This window comes from Arachis ipaensis, chromosome B09 (genome assembly GCF_000816755.2).
Source record: "Arachis ipaensis cultivar K30076 chromosome B09, Araip1.1, whole genome shotgun sequence".
NCBI classification, from domain to species: domain Eukaryota; kingdom Viridiplantae; phylum Streptophyta; class Magnoliopsida; order Fabales; family Fabaceae; genus Arachis; species Arachis ipaensis.
This window is the reverse complement of record NC_029793.2, coordinates 34,610,037-34,630,102: the sequence shown is the minus strand read 5'-3', so window position 1 is coordinate 34,630,102 and position 20,066 is coordinate 34,610,037. Positions and strand designations below refer to the sequence as shown.

Sequence of the window (20,066 nt, the reverse complement as noted above, 5' to 3'; positions counted from 1 at the left end):
ATTTTGGAATTGAGTCGAGATAATAAGGCAAATAAAGGAATTAAATAGAAAAATACTCTTTGCATTAATAATTAAACAAAAGAAGAAGATAAACTGAAGTAATAAAATAAAAATAGAAGAAAACTAAATTAAAGGAACATTGAACCTGGATTTGATAAGAAGAAGAAATCCTAACCCTAAAACGTAGAGAGAGGGGAGAGCCTCTCTCTCTAAAAACTACATCTAAAACCTAAAATTGTGTGAATGAGAAGTGTCTCCTTGATTCCTCCACTCTGTAGCCTCTAATCTGTGTTTTCTGGCGCGATTTCTGGCTTGCTGAATTTTCGCAGATGCATACGTGCGCGTGATGCACGCGTACGCATCACTTATCTACAGGGCAAATATGGCAAATTATATATCATTTTAAAGTCCCGGATGCTAGCTTTCCAACACAACTGAAACTGCCTCATTCGGATCTCTGTAGCTCACGTTATGATCGATTTATTACGAAGAGGTCAGACTTGACAGCTCAGCAATTCCTTCAATTTCCTGTATTCCTTCCACTTTTGCATGCTTCCTTTCTATCTTCTAAGCCATTCCTGTCCTGTAAACCCTGAAAACACTTAACACACATATCACGGCATTGAATAGTAATAAGAGAGGATTAAAGCTAGCAAATTTAAGGCCAGAGAAGCATGTTTTCAATCATAGCACAAAATCAGGAAGGAAAATGTAAAACATGCGATTTCTATGAATAAGTGTGAGAATAATGGATAAAATCCACTAAATTAAGCACAAGATAAACCGTAAAATAGTGTTTTATCAACCTCTCCACATTTAAACATTAGCATGTCCTCATGCTAAATTCAAGAGAACTAAAAGAGTGAAGGCAAAATGGTAGGATGTATGAAATGCAACCTATTTGTGTGAATGCAACTAAATGCAAAATGATTTTACCTACTTAGTTAAAAGTAAATAAACTTTTCAAGAACAAATATGAACTGGATTTCACTAATTCAAATCATAAAAATGAAGTACAAATAGACTTGCAGAAGAAAATAGCTCATGAAAGGCGGGAACAAAGAATCGAGCATCGAACCCTCACTGGAAGTGTATACACTCTAATCACTCTAGTGTTTGAGAGTCGAGTCTCTCAGTTCTCTACTAATCTTGCTTTCTAAGGCTTGATCTTCTTCTACCAATCAACAGAAATTTAATGCACAAATACACATATCAAGAGGTCTTTTCAAGGGTTGTAATGGGGTTAGGGTCAAGGTAGGAATGTATTTGGTTAAGTGGACTGAAATTCGAATCCTTGATTAACCTAAACTTCTCACTTATCCTAAGACATTCCATGTAATTACAATGCAAAATCTAACTATCCATTAACTATGTTTACCACATATTCATGCATCCCAAATTCAAGTACAACTCATATGCATTGATATTATTACTTAACTTGGGGCATTTTGTCCCCTTTTTATTATTATTATTATTATTATTATTATTATTATTATTATTATTATTATTATTATTATTACTATTATTTCTCTCTTTTTTTTTTCTTTTTTTTTCTCAATGCATATGATTAAGGTATTAAATGCAAGAATATGTGCTTAACCATCTTTTTCACAAATTCACAGAAATTATACAATGCCCAATTTTCAAACCAAATATTGCCAAACCCAATTTCCCCACACTTAAATCATGAACACTCTCACTAGTCTAAGCTAACCAAAGATTCAAATTAAGGACATTATTGTTTTCCGCTTAGAGATAGTGATGTGCTAAAATAAAGAACAAATGGGGTAAAATAGGCTCAAATTGGTTTGCAAAAGATAATGAAAGGGTAAGGCCATATGGGTATGTGAGCTAAATGAAACAAGGCCTCAATCATATAAGTGTATGCATACATCAAACCATGGAAATATAGAATTAAGATAGACAAAGATCACAATTTTAGAGAGAACAACACACACACCGAAACAAAACATTGGTTGATAAAGTGCAACCAATTAAATAGGCTTAAAATCTCACTGGTTTTGTATGTTCGAGCTCTAAAACCATGTTCCAAAATAAAATTTCTTCAAACAAGTTTAACAAAAATTTAATTCAAATTAGTGAAATGCTAAAAAAAAGTTTCTTGAAAAAGAAATTATTACTTCAACCAAGTAGTTGGTAAAATATGCACAAAATCAAGCAAACATACAATCACTCATGCAAATGCAATGACAAACTAACAAAGGGAATTAAACATTGGTGTTGAGAAGAAAATAACTAACCCACGAAAGTCGGTATCAACCTCCCCACACTTAAAGATTGCACCGTCTTTGGTGCATGCGAAGATGTGCAAGTGGATGGGCTGCTATAACTGTGGAGTTCGTTCAAAAGCTTATGTGGAGTGACTTGTTGTTCACCCCATTTAGAAGTTTTCCGCTTTTCTTCTTGACGGCCATCGTGAAAGAAGAGAAAGAGGAGAAAGAGTAACCCACAAACAAAGATATGTAGACAAATAAACATGGGTGGGCTAATGCCAAAGAATAATGAGATTCTCAACTACATGGTAGCTATGACATGAAGTGAGAAAATAATATGAGCAAATGGCATATCAATAATGCGAGAAATTACAACAAGGGAGAGAGAGAGTGGGTCACGAAAGACAATATAAGTTCATATCAATGCACAAGGAATACAAGTGTTATAAAAGATTAGCATTGATCGATAAATAATATCACCCAACAATATAAACAAGTCGCTATGCACCAAAATGATGGAAGAAATATTCAACAGATGAGTAAGAAAATTTAACACCAACGGAAAAATGGTAGTCTTAGAAAAGAAAATAAAAACATGCACAAAATGAAATGCAATGAATGAAGGTATATAAATGCAATAAGTAAAAGAAAATGAAAGAGAATAAGGAGGAGAAGAAAGTGAGAAAAGAAGAAGAAGGAGTAAGAGAGGAGAGAAGAAAGAAGAAAAATAGAAAACAGGAACTGGAGTCGACACGCGCGCCTGCATCACGCGCACGCGTGAAACTGAAATAGCCATTCGACGCGTACGCGTCGCCCATGTGTACACGTGGATGGCAAAGAAGGCACACTAATGCATGAGCGTCGGTCATGCGTACGCGTGACCACTTGCGTGCTAAAGGCATGCTTCCAGCACAGTGGTAGCCCAACTTTCTGTTCAAACACTCTTTTACGCCGATTGGGAAGCCCACAAGTACGCGTCACTGATGCTTTTGCGTGGATGGACTAATTTGCAGGTGACGCGTGGGGTGGCTCGTGCTCTAGGCACCCTTCCTGCACAGTTCCAGCCTAACTTTCGGGTCATTTTTCAAGAGTGTGAAACTACACATGACGCATGTGCGTCATCGACGCTTACGCATCGTTTTCACTTTTTTTTTGCAGAATGAAGATGATGATGCAGAATTTATGAAATAACACTGATAGAAATAAAATAAAATAAAACTTAGAATAAAAATGAACGATCATACCATGGTGGGTTGTCTCACACCTAGCACTTTTAGTTAAAGTCCTTAAGTTGGACATTAGGTGAGCTCCTTGTCAGGGCGGCTTATGCTTGAACTTGTCCAGGAATCCCCACCAATGTTTGCAATTCCAATAGCCTCCGGGGTCCCAAACCTTGCTTTTGCACCCGTCTTCTTATTTATCATCACTGTTCCAATCGGGTGGCGAGCAATCTGAATTCTCACTGAAGTGACCAAACAACTTCCTAGACCCATTCAATCGAGCTCTACACCAACCTTTGCATTTCAACTTGGAGCATACAACCATATTGAACCTTGCATGACAACTCCAACCACTAACCATCTTCCTCTTACTCTTAACGCCACAAAGAGCTTTAAGTTGACCATCTGTCTCAAGTAAACCATATTCAAGTAGAATGAGAAAGCTAACAGGTATGAATTTTACCCACTTGAATGTTGTGAAGGAGGATGGCGACTTAGGGGGAGGGGTCTCCAACAATTTTGGCAAGGTGGTTTCAAGTTTCACTCCCGTGTGTTCTTTCTTGACAACTTCCACCTCTTTGCAGGCTTCTTCAATATCAACCTCTTCCTCTTGGTAGCTTTCTTCCAATTCAATCTCTTCTTCATTGCTCACCAAGGGCATGGGAGGTTGTGCTTCTTCTTCTTTAATCTCCATGTCAAGTCCAATGGGAGAGGATTCAATTGTAGATGAGGCCTCATCAATGATTGAATCCATCTCTTGATCAACCTCTTCAAAGTCTTCAACCATGATATGCCTTGGAGGTTGTACACCCTCCTCAACATCAAATTCAAACTCCGTAGAAGGAGGCTCTATGACTCGAGGTTCCCATGGAGGTTCCGCATCTCCTAAGTCTTCAACCACTTTCTCTTCCTTGATAATTTTGGCTTCCTTCACTTGTTCCAATACAAAATTAGACTCCTCCTTGATGTCGCTTAGTGTAGAGTTGTCTTTAATGATGGAACTTTCCTCTTGCTCAACCTTCACTAATTCGTCAACTGCTTTATCTTCAAGGGTCTCCCCTACCTCTACCTTTTGGGTCTCCTCTTGCTTCTCTTGAAGTATGTGTGCGTACAACTGATCCATTACATCCCTAAGACGATCCCTTCTCTCTTGTTCTGGATCAGTAGGATAATTGGGATCATGTTGCTCTTGGATTGATGGATATGGGTATTCTTACACAGAGGGTGGTGGTGGGATGGAGAGATCATTATGTGATTGAAAAGGGAGTGCACTAGAGCTTAAGGGTTGAATGTTGAGGGTATATTCGATGATCCAATCTGGGAGACGAGAGCTTGTATAGCAGAGGTCAGACCGGTAAGTGTGTTTTTCATGGTATTTTGTCTTTGGTGCATAACACTAAGAGTGTTGTTATCCAATGGAGGTTGGGGTAGATAGGAGGGTTCATTTGTTGGGAGAAGGAGCTCATAATACGAAGGTGGTTCCTCTTGATGAGGGTATGAAGATGGTGTATATTGAGGTGGTGGTTCTTGGGAGTAATTGTTTTGGAATTGGGGTGGTTTTATGTATGGTTCATATGGTTCATATGGTGGTTGGTATGGTGGATATGGGTTAGGGTCATATGAAGGTGAATGGCGAAAAGTGGCTTATGAGTAAGGTTGAGGGCTATGTTGAGGAGGGGTTTATAGGCATATGGTGGTGGTTGTTGATAATCAAAAGGGTGCTCACCATAGCCATTATTTTGGTATGCCTCTCGAAATGGCTCTTGGTCATAGTATGCTGGTGGAGGTTGTTGCCAAGAGGGTTGATCAAATCCTTGTGGCTCCTCCCAACTTTAATTATTCCATCCTTGATGCATGTTCTCATTGTAATCTCCTCTTCCTGCAACATAGTTGTAACCAAACTCATTGATAAAGGGGTGAGAGTTCATAGTAGCTAAAGAAAGTAAAAACAAAAACTAGTAAAAATAAGCAACTAATTCCTAAACTGACAAAAACTAACAAACAAGCAAAAACCAGATATTTACAATAACCAATAATAAGGCACACGTTTGTAATTTTCCGGCAACGGCGCCGTTTTGACGAGCGGAATTCTGCGTGGTCTAGAAATTAACAAATAAGTTCTCGTTGCAAGTATAGCTTCTAAACCAACAAAAATTCTTTCGTACAAAAGTTTTGGTTGTCACAGGTAACAAACCCCTAGTAAAATTGATAACCGAAGTATTCAAACCTCAAGTCGTCTCTCAAGAAATTGCAGGGAAGTGTTCTTGTTATTGGTTATGGATTTTCTGAGAAATTTTGGAATGAGGAATGGAAAATTAAATGATTATAAACTAAAGAAATAAAAATTAACAAGAAGTTTTATGTAATTAAAATAAAAAGCTTTGACTAGGAGAAGATTAATCGAAAGTTCTATCCTTGTTGGATCTTTCCAAGATCAGTTAATAATTGATTGTTGTTCCTACTTAGTTAACCCTTACCGAATAAGGGAAAGTCAAGTAGTTAAGCCAACTTCTATTCACAAATCCTAATCCTCTTCCTTAGGAAGGATTAGCGTTAGCAACTAGAGAGCTGGCCAACAACTTCTAATTACCAATTAACGCTTGAGTATTCCAACTCAAGGATCTCAAATATTAATCAACTTCAAAGCCAAGTTAAAAGTCTACTCCATTGACATGGATGCCATTTTCGCATACATGTAAAGGGAGTAGAAAGAAGACAGAATAATTTTGGAATTGAGTCGAGATAATAAGGCAAATAAAGGAATTAAATAGAAAAATACTCTTTGCATTAATAATTAAACAAAAGAAGAAGATAAACTGAAGTAATAAAATAAAAGTAGAAGAAAACTAAATTAAAGGAATATTGAACCTGGATTTGAGAAGAAGAAGAAATCCTAACCCTAAAACCTAGAGAGAGGGGAGAGCCTCTCTCTCTAAAAACTACATCTAAAATCTAAAATTATGTGAATGAGAAGTGTCTTCTTGATTTTTCCACTCTGTAGCCTCTAATTTGTATTTCTGGGCCGAAAACTCGGTCAAAAATAGCCCAGAAATCGCCGATTTCTGGCTTGCTGAATTTTCGCAGATGCACACGTGCGCATGATGAACGCGTGCGCATCACTTATCTGCAGGGAAAATATAGTAAATTATATATCATTTCGAAGCCCCGGATGTTAGCTTTCCAACGCAACTGGAACCGCCTCATTCGGACCTCTGTAGCTCAAGTTATGATCGATTTAGTATGAAGAGGTCAGACTTGACAGCTCAGCAATTCCTTCAATTTCCTGTATTCCTTCTACTTTTGCATGCTTCTTTTCCATCTTTTAACCCATTCCTACCCTGTAAACCCTGAAAACACTTAACACACATATCACTGCATCGAATGGTAATAAGAGAGGATTAAAGCTAGCAAATTTAAGGCTAGAGAAGCATGTTTTCAATCATAGCACAAAATCAGGAAGGAAAATGTAAAACATGTGATTTCTATGAATAAGTGTGAGAATAATGGATAAAATCCACTAAATTAAGCACAAGATAAACCGTAAAATAGGGATTTATCACTTGGTAATTGGAACTAGGAATTAAATTGAGTTTAATTTCCTTCAAAGCTTCCACCAAAAGCTTCATCGTTCTCTCTCTTCTCTCTCCTCTCTCTTGTCTTTCAGTTACATCCATAAGAGGAAAAAGAAGATAAAAGTTATCAGAAGAAAAATTAAAGTAACAGAGAAGCCTAAGGAAGAAAGGCTATGAAGAAGGAAGATCTGAAGTAAGACAGGGCAAAATCTTTGCCATTGAAGGAAAGATCTTTGAAGATGGCTTCAAGATCTTGATACCCAGAAAAGAAAGGATCTGTTTCGGTCAGAGAAGATCTCAGTTGCAAAAGTTCATTTCTATTTTTGTTTATCAGAGAAGGAAGTTAGCCTCCGAAGCTACGGATAGGAAGAAGCAAAAATGGAAGGAAAGAAGCACTCCTGGGTCAGAGATTCATCAAGTGTTAAAGTTCTTTTTTTGGAGCCAAAGTCAAGATCAGGGGCTCAGATTGAAGAAGCTTGATGAAAAGGGTTGAGAGAGGTACATGCATGTTGGTTTTTGGTTTTTCTTCTCTCTTCTCTTTGTCCGAACCGCTGCTGTTTTTTGGTTGGAGAAGAAGTTGCTTGGTTGAACAGGTTTCAACCTTGGAAGCTTCCCCTTCTATATTAAGGGTGAACGGCCAAGGATTGAGATCAAGGAGAGAAAGTGTAAAGCATAGAGTTCTCATAGCTACCCAAACTTCCTGAGTTCTTCTCCTTCAAAGATGTTCATTTTGTTTTCTTTTTCTTAGTATTGTCTGTCTGAGTCTCATGGTAAAAGGCAAACATGGTGAGGTTTGTAAGAAAAAGCCAGTGAGAGAAAAAATCGAGTGAGCAATATTAGAGAAAAAGCTATAGATCTCTCAGAGTTTCTTTGTACATTTGTATGTTGTGTTTCATGATCCTGTGAGGATTCCCTTACAAGTTGGGTTAGCACTTTGCGGTTGAAAGTTTGGTAGAAGTCCAACTCAAGTTCAGATTTGGGGATAGAATCTGGATTTGTCCCAGATAGGATTAGGTAGATCCTAGGGAAGAATTGGTGTTTGTTATCTGATGATTATAGTGAAATTTCGTCACTGTTCTGATGGAGACTAGATGTTGGCTGCATTGCACTTACAGCTGAACCAGGATACATCTGGGTGTGATTCTCTCTTTCTCTTCTACTCCTATTCTGTTTCTGTTGCATTGGAGACGAAAATGAAAAATATCTCCTAACCTGTTACGAGACAAAAAGAAAAAGTCTCTTGACTTGTTATGAGACAAAAGCAGAAATATTTTCTGAAGTTTCTTTGAAAAAGCAGAAATTAATCTTTAGCAAAAAGGGACTAAGATTCAACCTCCTTCTCTTAGCCACTGATTACCATCAAATACTATTCTTTTTTCTACGCATACAAATACTTCTTTATTATAAAATTAACCAAATTATATATTTCAAAAAATTTTAAAATATTATTAACAATTAATTTGTCATGTTTTATTCTTATCATTTTAAATAAAATTTCAGTTTTACCCTTAGAATTATTTGTTTATTATTAATATTTGGTCAATTTTCTTTTACTAATTTTACCACTATATAAATCATATTATCAACATCATCTTCCTGTCTTCACTCCCTCAGTGTTACCTAGAGCCATAGTATCATTTTAATGAAAAATGCTATTTGTACAACAAAATTCAGTCTTTGGTTAGCTTTTAATATTATTTAATTATTTTTTAATTAAAACGTATTCCTATTTTTTAGATACACATTTATAATTAAGATTAATTTAAATTTTAAAAACTAAAATTTCTCTAACTTCCTACCCACTTCATAGTTAGTTATTATTTCCTTCTTTTACGTTCATTCTCTCTCTATAACACGATTTTCTTCTTTTTTTTTTTTATTCGTCTATTTCGTTCTCCGCTTCTTTCTTATAGTGTTCATAATTTCTTTTTTAATTGTAACACATCTAAACTTATTAACTTATACAGAAAATATTTTTGAAACACATCCAAAATCATAAATCTAAAATTTAAATTTAAACATTAATAAACAATTGTAACACATCTAAAATTATGAAGTGATACACAAAATATTTGTAAAACACATTCAAAATCATAAATAAAAAATTTAAACTCTTGTAGTGGCCGTAATTGCATATATAACAGTGTTGATAATTTGAGGATTGTGGTTCTTTAAGTTGTTCTTCTACTTAAACCATTGTCTAATGCAAATTAGGATGTTTTACATGGCATGCAAAATCAATGTGATTGAATAACTAAATACATACGGTTAACTATGAATCACTTTCTCTTAAACACATCCAAAATACCCGAGGTCCACTTCCGACGAAGAAGGATTAGCGACGCTAACGCGAGGAGTAGGACGAAGCGAGGCTGCGGATTGAGCGGCGAGGAGGAAGGTGATGCCAAGGACGAGCGAGGCGGCGAAGCGGAAGAACGATATTGGGGATGACGTGACGGTGCCGAGAAGGATGGCGGCGTGGACGAATAATCACACGAACAAATTAAAATTAAAATCTTCAATTTTACTGAATTTATATTTTTGAAAGTGTATTTAAATGATAATATGCTAATAATTAAAAGTAATAAAATTGAAACAATAATTTTAAATTTTAATTTTATCTAATTTGTATTTTAAATGTGTTAATGTTTATTCAATTTAAAAAAAATACTAAATTTATTTAAATGTGTTTGTTCTATTTTATTTTTTTAATTATTGTCTATATCATTTTTAAAGGATATCTAATTGAATTGAATAGTTAAATCTCACGTTCACCATCACCCCACCGTGACGCGCTTCCAGAGCTCACCGTGAAGAACGAGCAACCTCGCGCCACCAAGGACCTTTGTAAATAGAGTTGGAAGAGTCGGCCGCCGTGGTCCTTTGTTTAAGTCCGCGATTGCTTTCTTTGTTGCGACAAAGAGCTTTGTGGATTTGTTTGTTGCGGCAACCGGCAAGTGGGGGCGACAGAGGTATGGATTGTGGCATTGGTGAAAGTAATAGTGTGTTATGTCTTACTTTTGGAGCTTTTTATTATTAGAATAGATAGAAAATCCTCAATTGAATATGAATATGACATGATTTGAAATTCATGAATATTTGTACCTCTTTTAGTTTTAACATGAGATGTGGGCCTCATAATCTCTATCAACATTTTTTTTTCTTTATTTTTCTTCTCTATATCTTTTGTTTGGTGTACAACACCAAAAATGAATTTGTATCCCAAGATTGTAAAAGACTAAAAATAAAAGGTCTATAAAATTCAGGCTTGTAGTAGAAATAAAATAATCATGTAAATAAAAGGTCTATAAATACAATGAACTGGGATGGCAAATGTCATGATCATCACTGTATAAACACAAAGAATGTGATCATTCTCTCTATATTTCTTAAAGAACATTTCTCTCTCTCTACAACTAAATTATAGATACAAAAAGTAGAGGGAAAAGAATGGATTATCTCTTTGGAACAGCATTGTCACTTGGCAGTTCTTCTCTTGGCATCAATAGGAACTGGCTTTTTGGGCAAGCTAGATGCTTTCCTTGATGGCGAAGGAGATAATGTTGGTCTGTTAACACAAGAGTTAGACATAATAGTAAGTGCAAGGGAAATTTGTTCCTAAAATCAAATCTAAAACAACTAATTAAGTACCTCAACTTTAAAGTTTAAGGTGAATTGCACCAACATCCTCAATTTTTTCTATTGATTTTTGCCAATTGGAAAGATTTTTATTTACCAAGTTAGATATTTTATCTTTTCACCAGCTTTATATATAAAAAAAGGCATCCTAGTGCACAAGCATCTTGCCTTAACGCAAGGGCAAGGTGTAATATACGCAGCCTAACCTGATAATTACCTCAGTGGCTGTTTCCACAACTTACCCGTGACTTTGAGATCACACGAAGACAACTCAACTAATATTATATATAGAATTATATTTTCAAAAGGTAGTTTAGATCTTCAGTTGATAACATTAGAACTAGAGTCACTTAATTGGTTAATATCCCTGAGAAAAACAGAAGCAAGATATAGGAAAGTGCAACCCAAATGAGTACCTGGTGGTTTCTCTGCTCCTGACTACTCGTGCTGAAGCTGATTTCTTTAATTTATCAGGTACTGCTCCACCTGTTACTGTTGCTGGTGGTGGTGGTGTTTTAGACACATTTGCTTGCCAATTCATGTCTAACAGATCTGGACTCTCACTAGGTGTAAACCCAGTCTCTTCAGAGTCATATATACTGGGACTTAACATCACTGGGGAATGTTATAGGAAAGGCAACCCAAATGAGTACCTGGTGGTTTCTCTGCTCCTGACTACTCGTGCTGAAGCTGATTTCTTTAATTTATCAGGTACTGCTCCACCTGTTACTGTTGCTGGTGGTGGTGGTGTTTTAGACACATTTGCTTGCCAATTCATGTCTAACAGATCTGGACTCTCACTAGGTGTAAACCCAGTCTCTTCAGAGTCATATTGAATGATCTGTTTCTCAAGAAAATGTTCTAAGCTACTTATATATCAGATACATTATTATTATTATTATTATTCAAGAACATTTTAGCCTCTAGCCTCTATATATTATAGGAGAACAAAACTATAAATAAAGAATTGTAAAATTATGTAAAAAATTACTCACAAAGAGTACATTTAATTGAAAGTGAAAACTTATCCTGAGACAAAATTAAAACAAAATAAACCTTCGATGACTATTTTTAAAACTTTTAACTATTATTGAAAGACAAAAAATGTATTTATTCTACAAATTTATTTAATCTTTGCAAAATGACCTTGTAAAATACTAAATAGTGAAAGAGTTGGGATGGATAAATAAAGTCGAGCTTTTAAGGAGCAAGACTCAAATTACCATATTAATTGTTAACGATAAAATTGTATTTTCAAAATTTTTTTGACAAAATTCTTCCAAAAGGCTTTAGAATTGTAAGTAGATGATAATTACAAATTTGGATAAAGTATATTTTTTTTTCTCTGAAATTCGTTTAAAATTTTAGGAATACTCTAAGTTTTAGTTTGTTTCACCTTTATCCTTAAAGTTTTTAAATTTGAATCAAATATATCGTTGACAATAAAATTGTATAAAAGATAATTTACTCAAATATTAATCATTAAAGTATTATATAATCTCAACCAATAATATATTTAAAAAATAGGAGTATAATTAAAATTTTTACACATTGTTCATAACTTGCAAATGATGTGACTATACTATTAATTTTATTTCGATAAAATGTCTCTTTGGTAAACACTTGAACACCACGTTTATGAAAATCATTATCCTCATTCCTGTCATTATTATTATTATTATTATTCAAAGCTGTGTTATGTCCAACAATCTATATATTATAGGAGAACAAAACTATAAATAAAGAATTGTAAAATTATGTAAAAAATTACTCACAAAGAGTACATTTAATTGAAAGTGAAAACTTATACTGAGACAAAATTAAAACAAAATAAACCTTCGATGACTATTTTTAAAACTTTTAACTATTATTGAAAGACAAAAAATGTATTTATTCTACAAATTTATTTAATCTTTGCAAAATGACCTTGTAAAATACTAAATAGTGAAAGAGTTGGGATGGATAAATAAAGCTGAGCTTTTAAGGAGCAAGATTTAAATTACTATATTAATTATTAACGATAAAATCGTATTTTAGAGATTTTTTTACGTAATTCTACCAAAAGGCTTTAGAAATGTAAGTAGATGATAATTACAAATTTGGATAAAGTATATTTTTTTTTCTCTGAAATTCGTTTAAAATTTTAGGAATACTCTAAGTTTTAGTTTGTTTCACCTTTATCCTTAAAGTTTTTAAATTTGAATCAAATATATCGTTGACAATAAAATTGTATAAAAGATAATTTACTCAAATATTAATCATTAAAGTATTATATAATCTCAACCAATAATATATTTAAAAAATAGGAGTATAATTAAAATTTTTACACATTGTTCATAACTTGCAAATGATGTGACTATACTATTAATTTTATTTCGATAAAATGTCTCTTTGGTAAACACTTGAACACCACGTTTATGAAAATCATTATCCTCATTCCTGTCATTATTATTATTATTATTATTCAAAGCTGTGTTATGTCCAACAATCTATATATTATAGGAGAACAAAACTATAAATAAAGAATTGTAAAATTATGTAAAAAATTACTCACAAAGAGTACATTTAATTGAAAGTGAAAACTTCCACGTGTCTTGGCAATCAAGGCTACGCCTTTTCGACAGTGATGATTCCATTTTCTGATCCTGTAATTCCATTTCCATTTTGGACATGCATGAAAAAATCACCTTTTTTCTTTTGGTAGAAATATATGCAAAATACTGTGCTATGTCTATATTTGGACACCTTGAATGATCTGCTAATTATTTCTCAAGAAAATGTTCTAAGCTACTTATATATCAGATACATTATTATTATTATTATTATTCAAGAACATTTTAGCCTCTTAGGGCTTGATTGGTTTGTAAAAACATTTTCTATTTTCATGATTTTGTGAAGAAAAAGTGAAAAGAAATGAAAACAAAAAATAAGTTTATTATTTTCACTTTTTCTTGATAAAACTCTGAAATGAATAAAAAAAAACTTAATAGAGCAAAAAAATCCCCACAAAATGAAAACAGAAACTCTTTTCACTAATCAAACAGGCCTACTAAAGATTTCTCTGTTTTGATGCAAATCATGTGTCTAGTTTTTGGTAGTAACCACCTCAAAACTTAGACCATTACGTTCAGATATGACTAATGTTCCAAATTATTTTCCAGGAGTTATGGTAAATTATTAACAATATTCATACCTCCAAGCTACTAGCAGAATCATCTCTGGGTATCTTGCGACTTCCGGACTTAGAACTAACTGTAGTAGAAGACAATTGAGATTTCAACACTGGCAAATCAGACTTGCTACTTGGAGGATGTTGAAACTGTTCTGCTTCTTCATCCTTCTGTGCTAAGGCTGCCTTCAAATTAGCAATCTGGCAAATAAGGCAGTAGTAACATTGAGATGCATGATTTGCAGATACATTTGATATAAGCACATCAAAAGTTGAAGAAAAATGGAAGAACCTGTTCTTTAAGCTCTTTCACATCTGCACTATCTTTGTTAACTTTGGCAGCACCAAGTTCAATAGTGGATACCCTTTCGGCGAACTTCAACGTACTAATTGATTCTACAAGAGCATCTTGCTCCGGAGCAATATGAACAAACATTAGAGTTTTTGCTTGCCCTCCTGATATATACACATAAATATGGAGAATCAGCTTCATGATACCTTAAGGAGGATATAAATACAATAGTACCTTAGTAGTTAAGCAAGTGACTACATGGAATCAGAGACAGAATCATACCTAGAGAATCTTGAAGTAGCTGAGTAAGTTTACTGTTCCTGTATGGAATATGTTGTTGCTTTTGGGCAAGAGAAGATATAACATCTCCCAAAGCAGCAAGTGACTTGTTGATATGTTGAGCCTCCTTCAGTCTGTCTCCTGTGACCTCAGATTTATCAACCCTTTCACTTCCAGCCAGGTCAACTAAATGAATAGAACCACGAATTGTTTTTCCGGAGGTAAGGTCCTTTCCATGAACATGAACTGTAAGGCAGCTGCAATTATACCATTACAAGTATCAATTGTTGTTATGAAATTGTGGAAAAACATTCATGAGAGAGATAAAAAAATGACCAAAATGTGTTACAAGTCTACCCCATGAATGCTTTATAGAGTTGTTGTTGACCAAGATTATTTTGTTTTGTCTAGTATTATTGAAGCTTAATATGTACCTGTGAGAACGACTACTGCGATCATTCATCGCAGTAGCACTAACAGCGCGATTCTTAAATCCCAGGTCCATTAGACTTAAGACATCTGCAGTCGATTGAACCGGAACAAGATTTGCATCTGGCACGTTAATCCCATTCAGAGAACTGTTACGGATTTCTAATGTATGAAATTGTTAAGGATCACATAGAAGAAGAAGACAATCATTAATAGATCCAGCACACACAAAATAAAGAAAAGAAAAGACTAGTTAGCACAGAAAAGGATATCTTTTTTGAACACCATCTGTTGATAGGAGGTCTCTAACTGTCTCATTATAGATCTCAAGCATTTGAACTCTGATGTCATAGTGAATGGTGTCTTTCCTTTGTTCTGAGATAAGGAAAAGATCTCGAAGCGCCCGGTAGTTAACACCTACTGTTTCTTCAGTGGGATTGTTTGGTCCAGACTACATGATTATATGCATGCATTCAGTCAGTTACAACAATTGCACAAATTAAATGGCAAAAGAGAAATATTATTTGAATTTAGTGAACAAACAAAATATCGCACCATTGTGTGTGTTTTTCCTGAACCTGTCTGACCGTAGGCGAATATGCAGACATTGTAGCCATCCAGAACTGAACGTATCAGAGGTTGAGTATCGGCAAAAACCTCCGCTGCAAGCAAACAAAATGAACGACCAATGAAACAAACATATTGAGTAGCAATGATTTGAAACTTTGAAGGAAGGCAAAGAATGAAGACCAACCTTGAGTCACATTAGGACCGAAACATCTATTGAAAGTAAATGTCTTCTTCCCATCTTTCCCATTCTTGGAAGGTATTATGAGTGAGATGCTACCTTCATCTATGTTACTCACACTGGTTTGATTATGATGGCAAGGCCTAACTCTGCAGTATACCCTGATATTTCCTATCATCATATAAAACCTTGGCCATTTAGTAGTAGGTACTAACTTTGTGGAAACTCAGGAAACAAGTAACTGAAGAGAAAAATTGCAACGAGATAATGATCATTTGATTTTTACCTTTTAGGTCTTGCACTTGATTGTATAGCTTGCGGTTTTCTTCAAGAATTCGCTGATATCCTGAAGCAGCAGAAGCTATGCTATGCAGCTGCTTACCTATTAATGATAGGTAGTAATTAAATAAATTATTATATATAGATATTCAGGTGCAAATAAATGGATAAATTTTTCTAGGCAGCATATTTACCTAGATGAATTATCTCTTCCTGGTGTTTCTTTTGCAGAAATTCCATTCCTGTTTTTGTTTGATATACCATACTTTTCAACTCCTGAAGAAACACCAAGTTCATTACATATTCTTGGACTTATGATTACATTTTTGCTATGAGTTCACGATTAGTTACTTACCTGAATGCTTTCCTTATGCTGTTCAACTAACTGTTGCTGCTTCAGAAGTTGGATTCTTTCCTTTTCCTGTTGAGATAATAGTTGCTGCTTCAAAAGGTTGATTCTTTCATTTTTCTGTTGTTGAACTAACTGATGTTCCTCCAAAAGCTGCATTCTTTCATTTTCCAGTTGAGCTAATTGTTGCTGCTTCAGAAGCTCGCTTCTTTCTTTTTCCTGTTGAACTATCTGTTGTTGCTTCGTAAGTTCGACTCTTTCATTTTCCAGTTGAGCTAACTGCTGTTGCTTCCAAACCTCACTTCTTTCACTTTCTTGTTGAACTAGTTGTTGCTGCTTCAAAAGATCGTTTCTTTTGTTTTCTAGTTGAGCCAACTCTTGTTGCTTCAAAAGCATGCTTCTTTCGTTTTCCTGTTGAATTAATTGTTGCTGCTTCAAAAGCTCACTTCTTTTGTTTTCAATTTGAGCTAAAAGTTGCTGCTTCAAAATCTTGTTTTTTTCATTTTCCTGTTCAACTAAATCTTGTTGCTTGGGAAACTCGCTACTTTCCTTTCGCTGTTGATCTAACTCTAGCTGCTTCAAATGCTTGCTGCTTCGTTCTTCACCGGCATTGTACTTCACATTATCACATTTCTCTTGTTTAGCCTCCACATCTTCATTGTCAACCATCTTAATAATTGATCAGATGAAAAGTAAGTCACATTATAGCATTCATGATGCAAAGCTATTTCTGGAGAAATTGCAATTGAAATTGTGGAATCTAAAGTTTACCTCTTCGTCATCAGAAGCAGGCTTTAAACCCGAATTATGTGCTTCAGATGATGGCTTATATTCTTGAGTTATTTTGTTCTGTTGTGATTAAAGTTTCAAGATAAAGTCAGTTAAGATCATAAGTATGAATCTTTAGAGCAGTGCATGATGTTGCACTTAGTAAATTGAAATCCAAAGTGAAACACACCGTTTCTTGTTGGATTAGCATGCGATTTTGAAACTCCTCCATGACTTTGCCAAGAAAGGACTCAATCAACTGTTATTATAGCAAAAGCCATTACCCCTTTAGTTACATGAGGGAATAAAAGTACACCAGATACAAAAAACAAAAATAACTAAATTAGTTTTATGCAAAGCAAAAACCTTACCGCGGGAATATCTTCTTGCTTCTTATCGCGAAAGAATTCATGAACTAGTGTATTCAAGGAAGACATGGGATCCTGCAGATACCAAACCCAAAACAAAAAATACACATTGAAAATGAGTTATACAACATATGTATTTGTACACAAATACATGATGATTGATTTTAATGGTTAACTTTAGTACACAAAAAGCATTTTTGTATAACTATATATAAACCATATGGCAAAACCCAAAAAGATTATAAACCAGAAAGGTGTCTAACCTCTTCGCAGTGCTCGTGGCTAGGATCACTATTGGCACTTGAGAAAGACTCCTTGAGTGGTTCTGGGTCCTTACTCATAACTGGTTTAATAAGATTAGAAGCTCTTACATTCCCACCATATCTCCATAAACCATTGGTTATCAATTTCCCTTCATTGTATGACTTGAGTGCTAGAATACAATTTACTACCCTAGAAGATATCCCTCCCTGTACATACATACAAAAAAAGTTAAAAGCAGAATGGAGATTTCATTCTAAAAACAATGCCGGAAAGAAATAACGTGTGGATAAAAGAAGGTTCTGTTCTGGTATGTGTTTGCAATTTTGGGAGTACTGACTAAATGTTAAATACTTTCGTGTATCATTTCTTTTTTAATAATAATAATAAAAAAAAGTAATAATCACCTGTTCCAAATCAGAAGTTTCAAAAGTGGGAAGCCCCAATCTCTCAAGAGCAACAAGAAAGTTCCTCACATTTTCAAAGTATTGATACACAGATAGTGCTTTCCCATCAGGAAGAACATCAGCATCACTGGGGGCTTCAACCACCTAATAAACCAATTCAACTCCAACAGTTAGTCGTGATAATCAACAAGAACAATGTGAAACCAGATGAGCATAGAAAACAGAATAGAATAAACATACCTTGGGTACGGCACCAGGTTGGATTTTGTTAAGAGCACTGCAGAGGATGATCCCATTGCGCAACGCAGCCATGAAATCTTCTTCGGAAGGCTCAGCCGGCAAGTCCCTACCACCAACCGTTCCAACCATATTTCGCAGCCACTTGGCAGCTTCATTTCTTCTTAAGGCTGCAATAGTAGACACACTTTCTATGTTACAACTTGTTTTCGTATAATTCTGTTATTTTCTAACGAGTAACGACTATCAAATCTCATAAAATTTTTGTTGTGACCAATTTTGGAGTCTAACATAACAAGTAGCTTGTGTATTCTATTGCTAAGACAAAGAAAGAAAAATGGAGACCCGTTAAAGTTTAAGAAATACAGGAAATAAAAAAAATTTGTCTTCGAGACGAAAAAGTTGTGTCTGAAAAGAATACAACTTTTTCAACAAATCATTCGTCATCCCTAGTTGGCAAAAAATGTTTCAAAAATCTTGATATTCAATATAGCCAAACAGGAACACAACATTATGCATTTAAGAAATGTAGAGCCAAATAATAATAATAAAGTTAGAAAATGATGGTTGAATTACAAGCTTCTTTGGCCTTCCTTGATGCGAAGTGAGTGTCGCTTAATCTTTCGTCTAATCTTTGGTCTAATCTTTCGTCATACTTATGAAGAACATTTTCAACCATGGAGATAACGTTTAATGGAAATGCTGCCATCACTATGCCTTAACCATCACCAACATTATATGTCCCAAGCCTTTGATTAAAAGAATAATCCTCAGTCTTGGGAGTGTGAAAGAACAATTACGTATGAACAGTTTAGATTATTACGGGACGAGATTCTGCTTCTGCATGAAACTACGTTTAAAAATAAATCTTTTAAGAAAGTGAAAGAGAGAGACGAAAGATCTTTGAAATTCTAGTTTTCTCTCACTTTCTTTGTTGTCATTGTTTGACCTCTCTCTCTGTCTCTCTCTCTTTTTCTTGTTCGTGTTTTGACTGTTTACTAATATTGACATGAAATCGTTACGACCAAAAGCTGGCTCCGAACCTCTCGCCCATTCGCTCTGGCGCTTTATACATTCCTGGGTGACAAAACCAAACACCCTATATTTATATATTATATTTTTTTCTTTGCAAAAATTATGCTAATAAATGTGATTTATTTATTTAAATTGATTATACATTTTTTTTCAGGAATTAATATTTTTTTTATCAAACAAACAGTCAAAAACGTAATGGATGAATGAAAGTTAAAGAGGAGAAAAGAAAAATACTAGTTTTGTTAAAAAAAAGTTTGGTTTTCTTTCGATTTTTTTTATTATATTTTTTTTGAGTGAATATTCATTTCGGGCTCTAACTATTTGTTCAAAATTAAAGTTTACTTTAATCATTCTAAAATATCACATTAATTTCTATCCATAAAAATAATTAATCAAATTACCCCTTTAAACTAGTTATAATACAATAACTTACTACCATGTCAGATATTAAGTATCATGTGAAAATAATTTTTGAAAATTATCTCTACATAATACTCATATATGACACATTAATCAATTATCGTTTTGCAATTGATTAAAGAATATAATTTGACAAATTACTTTGATATCATTCTAAATTAATTTCTATCCATAAAAATAATTAATCAAATTACCCCTTTAAACTAGTTATAATACAATAACTTACTACCATGTCAGATATTAAGTATCATGTGAAAATAATTTTTGAAAATTATCTCTACATAATACCATAATACTACACATTAATCAATTATCGTTTTGCAATTGATTAAAGAATATAATTTGACAAATTACTTTGAT

The 20,066-nt window shown here is 34.2% G+C and overlaps 1 protein-coding gene across 1 annotated transcript; it reads right to left on the bottom strand.

Moving 5' to 3' along the window:
- Window positions 13,827–19,219, bottom strand: LOC107615409 (kinesin-like protein KIN-14G). Its single transcript, XM_021111455.1, has 17 exons — window positions 18,828–19,219; window positions 18,255–18,421; window positions 18,015–18,158; window positions 17,610–17,816; window positions 17,350–17,421; window positions 17,169–17,237; window positions 16,982–17,059; window positions 16,217–16,879; window positions 16,056–16,137; window positions 15,869–15,964; window positions 15,589–15,753; window positions 15,390–15,496; window positions 15,107–15,285; window positions 14,840–15,001; window positions 14,409–14,662; window positions 14,127–14,290; window positions 13,827–14,035 (listed from the first exon to the last, which is right to left on the bottom strand). The coding sequence occupies exons 1-17, from the start codon at window positions 18,958–18,960 to the stop codon at window positions 13,853–13,855; spliced, it is 2,925 nt and encodes a 974-aa protein (XP_020967114.1). The 5' UTR covers window positions 18,961–19,219; the 3' UTR covers window positions 13,827–13,852.